The sequence below is a fragment of the Rutilus rutilus genome, assembly GCF_951802725.1.
Source record: "Rutilus rutilus genome assembly, chromosome: 5".
NCBI classification, from domain to species: domain Eukaryota; kingdom Metazoa; phylum Chordata; class Actinopteri; order Cypriniformes; family Leuciscidae; genus Rutilus; species Rutilus rutilus.
This window is the reverse complement of record NC_140213.1, coordinates 22,036,644-22,048,598: the sequence shown is the minus strand read 5'-3', so window position 1 is coordinate 22,048,598 and position 11,955 is coordinate 22,036,644. Positions and strand designations below refer to the sequence as shown.

General features: G+C 35.7%; 1 protein-coding gene and 1 long non-coding RNA gene across 2 annotated transcripts; one reads left to right on the top strand and one right to left on the bottom strand.

The window, feature by feature from the left end:
• Positions 1-371: 371 nt before the first annotated feature.
• Positions 372-5,597, bottom strand: LOC311291106 (uncharacterized protein; the record flags this gene model as incomplete). The annotated part of the gene is made up of 10 exons (XM_084409980.1): positions 5,506-5,597; positions 3,011-3,097; positions 2,783-2,894; positions 2,556-2,666; positions 2,430-2,471; positions 2,298-2,324; positions 2,073-2,141; positions 1,862-1,879; positions 1,395-1,457; positions 372-400 (listed from the first exon to the last, which is right to left on the bottom strand). Exons 1-10 carry the CDS (start codon positions 5,560-5,562, stop codon positions 372-374), a joined length of 615 nt encoding a protein of 204 aa, XP_084266106.1. The 5' UTR covers positions 5,563-5,597.
• Positions 5,598-6,035: 438 nt separating this feature from the next.
• Positions 6,036-11,350, top strand: LOC311290355. The gene is made up of 3 exons (XR_014627366.1): positions 6,036-6,112; positions 7,318-7,360; positions 11,197-11,350. It is a non-coding gene; the product is annotated as an uncharacterized lncRNA (long non-coding RNA).
• Positions 11,351-11,955: the final 605 nt, after the last annotated feature.

The window sequence follows — 11,955 nt, the reverse complement described above, 5'->3', positions numbered from 1 at the left end:
AACCTGAAATAACGAAATGAGCACAGTAATTAGTATCTGTTTATGTTATCGTTGTGCATTTATGTGAAAATGCAAACATCATGCAGCTTGATCTCTACATATGAGCTCATAATGTAACTCATAAGCTAAGCTTGCATGGCGACTTTGTCACACACGCAACTCAGACATAGGCTACATGATATAGGCCTATACATTAGACCTAATTAAATATACTCTATTCTTGTTTTACTTATGACATCATAAGTAGGCTAATATAAGTTAGGCTATCTAATGATATTTATAGATTTTTTTATTATGATATTTGATATTATTGGTATAAAGACTTTGTTACAGAACAGCTGTTCTTTCAGAAAGTCTTTATCTCAATAATATCAAAGGGCGTTGATTTCATACATGTCCACTGTAGAGGAGATCAAGACTTAAATCATGTTTATCAGCCATTTTGGGAGACCCAACAAGTGAATATGGAAATAAATTAGGCTATGCACCAATATTCCTATGAAATGTTAGATATTATTATTATTAAAATGTTGCTGATTACACTTCTTTTTTCAAAGAAAAAAACCCCATCTTATAATCAGCGCGTTATTCAATCACACGTCAGATACAGAGGACAGGGTGTGTTTGTGTGTGCGTGTTCAACTGAGCTTCATTGGTCTGTTACTGCTCGTCAATGTCAGAAATATTTGAGATGACCAATCAAATCAAAGTAGGAGGGCTTTTATATTCACAGACGCTGAGCGCGAATTTTAGCAGGGAGACTCCAAAATCGACACGTGTTTACGGTCAAGTGCGAGATGAGATGTAAGTAGCCTACCTAAACTAAACATTTCATATTTGACAACTGTTTTATATTATAAATGTTAAACGTTATAACATTTTGAACTGAAAATGGGCCTTTGTAACGTGATTCATGTAATGCAGCCTAATAATTAGTTTACTGTCATTGTGAGGGGACAAGGAACATGAAGCCGTTTTCATCATGTTAGGCAAAAGATTAAAAATTAATGTTTACATATTGAGAATTAATATAGTAAAATTTGTAGCCTTCAGTTAATATTTCTGTTCAGAATTTGTTTTGAAATTAATGACATAACTAACTACAGCAATACAAAAAATTAACATATACGTCTGTTTGGGAGACAATTAATAAAACTGACTGTAAGATAATTATGATGAAATTAATTAAATAGTTACCATCTCGAAGAGATTGTGGATCATTCACACTTCCTAACAAGTTACAAAAACATTATTCAGATTAATATCTGTATCCATGTGTCTAGTTATAAAAAAACCACAAAAAAAAACAACAACAAATATATTCACAGACGCTGAGCGCGAATTTTAGCAGGGAGACTCCAAAGTCGACATAAAAAAAAAACATTTTAATGTACCTTGATTCTGAAAGTTGGCAGAAATGGACTGATGTGGCAGCAGTTGTGATGAAGGAGATGGAACTTTAAACACATAAAATAAATCATTAGATTAAGAAAAAATGTCTGTAAGACCCATTTTTAGTCCAACAGTTGCACTCTTGTACATGCTTGATCTGTAGTTTTTTTCTTTTTCTTTTTATAAGCCATAAAAATGTTATTAGCATATGTGTAAATCATGTGACTATACATTTGAAAACAAGTATACAGTATTATACCACAAATACTGGAATATTCCTTTAATTCAATGGAAGTACAACTATGTGACTGAAAACATTTAAATTCACTTACAGCGAGGTGCTTCAGGCAACATGGATCTTTTTGTATGTTTTGTTATAGGTTGTACCTCATCTAACATAAGGAAAAAAACCGTAAGTAGAAAAGTAATAATAGAATAAACATATCAAAGTAAATCCGATTGATTTTACCTTCATCAGGCTCCTCAGCTAAAAAACAACAACAACAGCATTAACAGTCTTTGAAAGTTTTTTTTTTTTAACATTTCTAAATGTGTAGGCCTTCTTAAATTGAGTCATTTTTGCACAACATAGAAAGGGACTTCTCTGTACTCTTTAGATTATCATCTAACATTATTATAATCAAATATTCAACAGTTAATTTTTTTAACACACTACTTACACTCGGGTCTAATTGGTGTCGATCTTGACCGTTTTTTGGTTTTCTTTGCTCTCAAGCAGGACATCTCATCTTCAGAATTAAAAACAATAGGGTAAGAAATTTTTTTTAATATAAATTAGAAACAGATGCAAAATGTCTCTGTTCTAAATCCTTTATCATCCCCGCTGTTTAACAATTTATCAATATTTAACAATGGATACAATGACAGTAACATACTGATTTCACCTTGTGATGATTCACTGTCCTCCTGAACTGTAAAACAAAATGATAATTTAAAGAAAATATTTATAGACGACATGCATTTGACTTTCCTTGATCATTTCAACTTCATTTGTTTAATGCTGTATGTATACTTACAGTGTTGTGTCTGTTGTGCTCTTCTGGGCTGGATTTCTTCTTCTGCAAGAAACAAAGTTAAAACTGAAATTGTCTTTTAATGTGACTAACCTTAGTTTATTTACAGTATTAGCACAGATCTAATACCTCTGAATCGTCTTGGTGGGATGATCTTTCGTACACTGTTTTCATCAGAGTCCTCAACATGAGAGGTTTCCAGTGCTTTTTGGACCCGGTATCTTGCCAGGTTGTAACTGTCTGTTCTCAAAATAGCACAACTTTTGCTTAATATACATTATATAAACAATTTATATTTTATGAATGGTTGCCAGTATTTATTGAGCTTGAAGATAGCCTTGTTTTTTTTCCTTTACCTGTGTCAGAAAATACTCTGACTGCATATTTTGTCCAGAGGTGTTCGTCTCGAATGGCACATTTTTTGACCTTGGTCCCAACATTTGAATTGGGCCAATAGCAAAACAGTACCTTTCAGACAGAAACAAGTATGTTTACTTAATGTTTTCTGTATATAGTTGACTTGTTTTAATGTTTATCATTTACGTATTATAAAAATATATATATATATATCATCTAAATCTTACCCCATCGATCCACTCTAGCCATGAGGATGGTGCCACCTCAACCTCATTTTGCTCAATGAAATTGAGTACTACGTAGCGGAGATAAATCTGTAAGTAAAATTCAGATAACTCTGTTACTTCAGCTTGCAATACACAAATTTAATGTACACAATTACCTATTAATAGACAATTATTGGCTACTTTCTCTAACCTCATGCTTAAATTATGTTTTTCTGATGTTGTTTTTTTGTTGTACTGGAAACATCTAGGTTTTCAAAAGTTAATGGCGCTGGATAAAGACAGGAGGCAGGAACTCATGGGGCAAATCTTCTAAAGGCAGAGACTCAGGGTGCAAAGCTTCAGGACCCAGACACTCAGGGATGAAGCCAAAGGCGTTAGACACTCAGAGGGGAAAGCTTTAGGAGGCGGAGACTCAGGGATGAAAGATGTAGAGACTCAGGGGACGAAAGGAATACTTCAAGTATGTATTCTTACTCAAATTGTCATTCTCTCATCATTGTCAAGAAAGCTCTAGAAAGTATGAAGAATGGACACCACAATTTTGGTCCCATAGTTTTCGTCCACAATGAATGCCCTCCTCTGAAGTGACTGTCTTTCTAAGCAGAGCATTTGAGAATGCCTAGTGTTAACGGTGTATGTTCCGTAGAGACGTGAATCACACGGTGTCATCAGATATGGCTGTAGATTTGTGTAGACTCTGCATAACACTGTGTTGTCTTCTTCTTCTGCCACCACCTCGCAACATTGTTCAGGGCTTAACACAAACACATTGTTTGGGCTCTTGAATGACATCAAGTTTGTCTTGTTTTCCATCTTGGACTTTGATCTTTCCTCCAGGCGATTTGCAACTTGTGCCAAAATGTTTTTCCCAGAGCGCACCATTTTCTTCACCTGATGAAGATAGCTCTCAAATTTAAATGCACTGCAGTTGTCAAGGCTGCCAAAGGTTTGGGCATCTTCTGCAAGGTGCAGCAAGGAATGGACATTGTAGACCAAAAATGTCTCTCCATACAGCTCCCGTCCTCTCTCCACAAAATATGTCAGCAGCTGGTTTGCATAAGGTACTTGTGACTTTGTAAGGTCTGGGCTCACTAAAATGCAAAGAGCTGTGCTGAAACACAAGAAGTGTTCATACAGCTGATCGTTGAGAACTCCCTTTAGAACAATCTTCCCAGTGTACAAAGCAAACTGTCTGAACTCTGTTGCTTTCCAGCGTTCAATTTCCTCCAAACCCCTTGGCTTCCTGGCAAAACAATCAGGAATGGACTTCTTTAGTGTCACCAGCCTCTCGCTTACACTGGTCACATCTCCTGATGACATCCGGAAATCTGTTCTACCTCTTGTCCACAAAAGCAGCAACTTTTTCATTACCCCAAGACAGCTCTGGTGCATATAATCTATGGGGAAGGATTTTATCATGTCAATCGGGAGGACAGAGAAGGGTGAGATCTGCTCTTCTTGATGGTGTTCAGGTTGCCAGCACTCCCTGAATGATTCATCTGTCCTCATGGTCAGGTTATTTGTTTCTTGATATGTAATCCTACCATGCCAGGATCCCCTCTGGTTGCATCTATCGCACCCATAGTATCCAGAAAACTGCTTTACACACTTGACCATAGCTTTTGCTGGGGCATCGCAGGTAATACATCTTACTTGGATGTTTAAGCATCTGCCTCCCCAGGTTAGACCATCCTGGATTAGTTTTCCCAATTCCTGAACAATGTCATCAACAAAGTTGAGTGTTTTGGGTTTGGATGCAGCAATGGATATGCAGAGGGGGAAAATGCATTCGGGTGACAGGTTTATGGAACAGAGAACTGGCCAGAGGGATAGGTTCGTGCTTTTGAATAATGGTAGCCCATCAACGTTCATCGAAAGGTCAAGTGACTGCAGATGCTCTGTCACAGATGCAGGATATCTGCTCAGATGTTTTGACAGCTGATCTGCCACATTAAACTTAACACTCTCGACACCATCTTTGTTAGAAAGTTCGTAGTGGTTTTCGTTTCCAAAGAGTGTCCTTGCAGTTTGGGGGAGTTCTTCATGTCCATGTTTTTTAAGTATGCTCAAGAGAGCATCCACAGCGTTATGTTTAATTTGAAACACACATGCCCATTCTGAAAGTTGTTCTCTGAGCAGCATGGGTGTACTGTCTTGTTCACTCTCAGAACTTGACAGGGTTGTATCTGAAACCACACAATTTTCCTCCTCAAAGAGCTGGTTGTGACTAAAACTGTCAGTTTCAGGAATGGTGGCCATCTCATCTGAACTGACAGTTGGTTTGTTGGCTGCCTTCTTTTGTGCCCTTGACACTCTAGTCCAAATTCTTTTGTACTGCTTCCTACGCTCTTTGGATGTCATCAAGCTACTGTACTGGTGTCTCTGCCAATGATCCAATAAATGATGTTTTTCAGTAAACTTGTAGATTTAATCTATTTATTCCCCCCTCAAACTACCAGTATCAATCATATAACTTGTTTTGCTTCTGAACTTACCTTTTTGGATGACATATTTGCAAGAAGTATACTGGCTGAGAAAATAAAAATAAGCATAAATTAATATATATAAGCAACTTTTTTGTGACAAAGCATATTTAAACTAAAGTCGTAGCATGTTTTTTTTTAATTAAACAATTTGTAAATTGTCCCTATTTAGATTTTTTTGCTTAAATTTATAATTTAAATATAAATTGAATTAATTTAAATGTTAATATAATGAATAAAGGTTCAAAGATGATTCCATAAAGATATGTATCAGGCTGAATGGTCTGCACAATCTACACTCAGCTGTGACCTTAGTAATATGTTCAAGAAGTGAACCACATCTTTCTACAAACAAAGGTGAATTAGGCTATTATTGTGATTTGGCCAAAAAACTACTTGCACTGGGACGCCTATTGTTTTTATAGTCCGCTTTACTTGTCAGTGTGTTTGCACAGTATTCAGCCCTAGAGCTCATTTTAATTAAACTCCAGTACAATAGGAGGCGGTATAGTGTGCTGTGATAGACAGTAACGTTATGTGTCTGCCAGTAAACCACACGGTCGCACACACACACGGCTGGCTATCTGGAAGACTGCGGCTACAGAAACACCTTTAAAAGGTAAGACGTTTCATAATTTAAACGTTAATTATGTGTTTAATTATAACTACATCAAATGTTAGCTTTCTTTTATTCAAGAAGCAATTATATAGATCATAGATCTTGCGTCGCGAGCTCTGGATTGCATGATCTCGCGCAAGAAATGTAGCTGCTAATCGTCTCGCGCACTTAACCCGCAGCGTATAACGTTAGCTGTGGACGAAAGGGTAATATATTAATAAATTTAACGTACTTACCACAAATGTAACGTTAACTGTTTTCACGGGGACAGTGGTGTAATGGACCTGAATTAAAAAACTAAAATTACGAAAACAATATAGGCCTTACTATATGAACACGACGCGTAACGTTAGGCCTAACAAAACAAAGAAGTAAATAAAGCTACAAACGGCGTATAAACTAGCTAATCTTATATACACAAACACGTAAACAGCTTATATATACACACAACTTAACTGTACACTAAATCTAAGGGTAAAAAACTATAACCTATTGAAAATCAACCTTATCAAACTGTACACAACTAATATAAATACAATATATGGTAACTAATTAATCCTATAATGTAAATCAAACGAAGCAACTAACTTGTCTAACAATTAACTACAAAATTCGCGCAATTTATATGAAACAAATATGAAATCAACTCGAGCTCGTCTATTTCCACCACCGTCTTCAACCAACAAACATTAATTCCGTTATGACAGTTATTTAGTATCACTGAGTGACGAGGAACATTTTAAATGTCTTAATGCCGCTCTTACTGGACATATGATGTAATAGGCAACTTGTTTGGAACTTGGTGAAGGCCATATATGTAGTGCACTAATAAGCCCCTCAGTTTAATTGTGTGTGTACCATGAAATATCATTATACCAGTATAACTTTACAACCCTAACCGGGTCAGGGGATTATGACATGCAGATAAGTTATAGCTTGTGAAGGATGTCTAGATTGAAAGAAAAGGATGAGAGACATTAGAGGGGATCCAGTGTCCAGCTGAAGCAAGATGGATGCTGCCTCACCACCAGAAGATGTTCTGGGATTCATGTATAACATCTAGGATGATGATGATGACCCTGCAGCTAATGTTGAGGCTGTTGCTCTGTGTATACATGCATAGTTCATGGGGAAATTGTTTAGAGCGCATTCACACAACCTAACAATTGATGCTCATTACTGTGTCCTCTGTTTCTGTGTTCAAGTGCCTGATGAGTTTACTTCGTGGCTTGAAGGATGAAGCTGTAGGTAAGCAAATTAATATGCCACACCACTACTTGATACCGTATCACTATTATCATTTTTTTGTGCATTTGAAGTATTATCAATCAATAAAGTTAAATATATCATATATTTTTTGTGACAAGTACACATTTCCATTGACAACACTTAGTGTCAGATACCTTACAGCAGGGGTGTCAAACTCAGTTCCTGGAGGGCCACAACCCTGCAGAGTTTAGCTCCAACCCTGATTAAACACACCTGATCAGCTAATAAAGGTCTTCAGGATTACTAGAAACTTCCAGGCAGGTGTTTTTGGAGCTGGTTGGAGCTAAACTCTGCAGGACAGTGGCCCTCCAGGAACTGAGTTTGACACCCCTGCCTTACAGGGATAGTTCACCCAAAAATGAAAATTCTATCATAGTTTACTCGCCCTCAAGTTGTTCCAAACCTGTATGAGTTTCTTTGTTCTGTTGAACACAAATTAAGATATTTGGAAGAATGACAGAATCAAACAGATCTCGGTCCCCATTGACTTCCATAGTAGGAAAAAATATATACTATGGTAGTCAATGGGGACCGAGATCTGTTTGAACAACAAACATTCTTCCAAATATCTTACTTTGTGTTCAGCAGAACAAAGAAACTCATAGTCTCTACAATAAAATACAATTGTACCCATATTAAATAGTTTAAAAATCTGAATCAATCCGTGGCGGTCAGCGTTGATATTGTGGCGGGCCGCCACAAATTAATGAATGTATGGGAAACCCTGTACAAACATAAAATCGTGATAGTGAAATGTGTGTGTGGGTTAATGAATTCCAATCAGTCGTAAATGGGACGCGCGTGCACGCTCATTCTTAATTACCATAAATCCCGCCCATTAAAACCGACTGACAACTATATATGGGCATCATATTATGACACCAAACGAAGGATTTCAACATGTCTTCTCAAAAGCAAATGAAGGAGAAATTTCTCAGATGCAGAAATTGAAGTTTTATTATCAGAAGTTCATTCAAAACGCCACATTTTATTTTCAAGCGTACATAGTGGCGTATCAGGTCCTAAATTTTTTTTATTTTTTAGGTAATACCTAAATGCTTTAGGTAAAAATGCTTGGCAGAATATTACAGATGCAGTTAATGGAGTTTCATCGAACAGTCCCAGAAGTGAAAAGAAAATGGTTCGACATGAAGCTTGACTGCAACCTTTGTGACTTGAAAAAGAATGAACAGCTTGAATATAAAAAAAATAAAAGAAAAATACTTGTGGACTTGTGTTCCGTTTGCAGATGCTATTACTGGCTCTCGTAATAAAAGTTAAAAGAAAAACCGTATGTAATTACTATATATAATCTTTTTTCAAAATGCTGTGTAAATATGTACCCGATTACGGTGAATTAAAAGGCAGCCTTATTAATGAGCAAAACGTTCGGATGTTAAACGCACTATTTACGCGTGGCTGGGACTGGGAGCAGGTGTAGATTTCTTTCGTACCAACTAACATTTGGAAAATACGAACATTTTAATGAATCCTAAAATTTACACCAGAACCACTTTACACATGATTTACACAAATTCGTTCTGCTCCTGTTTCATGAATGAGACCCAATGTGTGTAATTTGAGAGGAAAAACTCCACTCTAAATAACAAATTAAACCTCTGTGTCCCAGTGGAGTTTTGCTGGCATCTAATGGAGAATTTGTGGTACTGCGCCCAATACAAAATCTTACTGAAAGCTCATTTTTTGTAGCCTGGTTAAAGGGCCCCTATTATGGCATTTAAAATTTTCCTAATATTGCTTTGGGAGTCCACAACAATAGTTTTACATGCATGCAATGACAAAAAAAACACTTTTGTTGTCTTATAAAAGTCATTTATTTTTACCTGATTTGCTCAGCGACTCCAGAATGATTCGTTCAACGATTCATTTTTCCAAAATCCCTGCTTTGCGTGATGCTAATCTGCGGTGATTGGATTTAGCATTAAGATTTGTATCAGTAGAATAATGAATGGAGACTGTAGAACACAAAAGCTGAATCCCAGACATTTGGGTGATCTCGAAATCCCTGTCAGACTCATCACGGAGACCCACTAGTAGCTAGCCGCCTTGAGTTTAACTGCGCTCTCTTACCGGTAGGCGTGGCCTCCTCGGACAGTGAAGCAAGTGCATTCTGGGAGTTGTATTTTTAGCTTGTGGATGAAAAACAACATTATTTTCAGGCTTTTCTCAGTGTAGAAGACTATAAATTCAAAAAATTCACATTTCTACTACATAAATTACCCATTTTAAATACACATTCATCTTTTCCAGAGGTGAAGTATCCCTTTAACACCAGACCCTTCTCAGTTATATCTAGGGCTGAATGATTTTGGAAAATAATTATTTTTACCAATATTGCAGTATTATTTTTTACCAATATTGCGATTTAATATGCAATTATTTTTTAAGCTCTTTATCATTTCTATTATTCAACAAAGACTAGCAATAAGTAAGGAATAATTGACGACAGGCCGTTGAATTATTAGAAAAATAATGCACACCCAAGGTTGCAATGCGGTCACGACGCGAAGCATTATTTTTCTAATAATTCAACGGCCTGTCGTCAATTATTCCGCTTATACTACAGTTACCACACCTTGAAACATTGTTCAGATTATGTATTTCAAGACGTTTGTAAAGTTTTTGTCATTAAAACGCTCTTGTAGGACTAATTTCTTACGCATCTAATCCCATGCTCCGTTGCTGATTAGTAACGGAGGTTTGAGCCACTGATAGCAGACTAATGCTGGGGACACACGACTAGCTGACACATTCTCTGACTGTTTTCATCGACTGCAGCAGATTTTAAACACCGACTTTGAACACTGACTGAAAACGCGTTTGGGCATGATCAGTCATAAGTATCAAATTACATTCATTATAATATGCAGTTATTAATGCAGTTATTAGAGAGAGACTCTGTAATAATGAGACCGAAAAGCATGTGCGTCAATATTATTTATTAATTCAATTCGATTTAATTAATTTGTTCATTCTTTTTTTTCCTATTATTGACAGATGACAGTAGACTATAGCCGAATAAATGAAACACAAAGCCCTTTTAACAAGTAGGCCTATCAATAAATATTCATTTGTTATATTATCTGCAATAAAAATCAGTGCTGCAGAACTATCCATTTATTTAGCCTATATTCAGTTTAATTTTATATTGATTATAGATAGGACTATATACTTATACTATATACTTATTTAACTTATTAATTAAACTGCATGTTTCCATTGATTGTTGAGCTAGACATTGAAAATTGCAGATCAAGCGCATGGGGCTAAATGTTTTTTCTTGTTATGAATTGTATCCTATTTTCCGCTATTACAGTTGACTATGCGAAGTGATATGGAACTGTAATGCGGTCAAGACCTGCCTGGAACTACTTTAGCCATGCGTTTCCCTGAAAATAATTGCACACCTTAGAACGTTCGTCAACCAATCAGATTCAAGCATTCAACGGCCCTGTAGTATAAATCATTGTAAAATATGGATGGCAATTTTTAGGCACCTCATGAGCTGATCAACTTTGTTTTCTTATTAATTAATTATTAATTTAAAAAAAAGTTAAAATATTTATTTAATTACATATGTAATTATAAGTAGGCTACTTTTAAAAAATAATTACACATTAAAACACTAAATTAATACAATTACATGTTAAGAATTTTAAATAACAAAGAGGAAAAAAACATTACAAGCAACAAACCTTTTGCAGCCTGACCAACAGTTTGTCAGTTTAAATTTAAATTACCCCAAGATTACATGAGAATGTATGTCTTACCTGCATTTTTTTCTTTTCTTTCAGCAATTGGACTCGTTTCCATCCTTTTTGGGGCCTCCTGCATTTTAAGTCATTGCTTTCATCTGATTCAGCGGCTGTCAATCTGCATTTCTGTTTGCATTACTCTGCTTACATTTTGAACCCTTAGCAATAATAAAAGTGTTTTCCATTTTGGTTATAGTTGTACAGTCAAGTTTGTTTTATCTTGATTTAATGTGCTTGTGTGGAGATTTGCTGTGTGACAATTATTTTTCACAGCACTTCATATATAGGAGGAGGATGCAAAGATATATATATGCATGAATGCAGAGGCATGAAAAAGAACCATTAATAAGCATTGTCATACATTTATTCAAACGTTTAATCTGTTACAAAAATCACTGCACAATGGTGGATTCTTTTAACTATTGCATGAATATGTGAACTGTGATTTACATTATGAAGCACACATTAAATAGACAGTTTTTAAAAATAATAATGGTGGGGAAAATGATTTAATGTAAACAATTACATGGCTTTGGATATTTTTATTCATTTTTAAAACAGTACAATTTTTATAGTGCAAATATAAACTGGTTTAGTTGGCTCTTTGTAATATAATATTTAAAAGGCCATTTTTAACAGCATATTGAGTAGCCCAATATTAAGAAAATCAATATTTTTTTCCCATCTTACGTAAGATAGCCTACTTAAGAACGTGGTTTCTGCATAAAATCCATTATCAAAATTGCTTTAAAGGGATTTTTAAGGAACCACAATTTAAACCAGCAGACATAAGTGGAT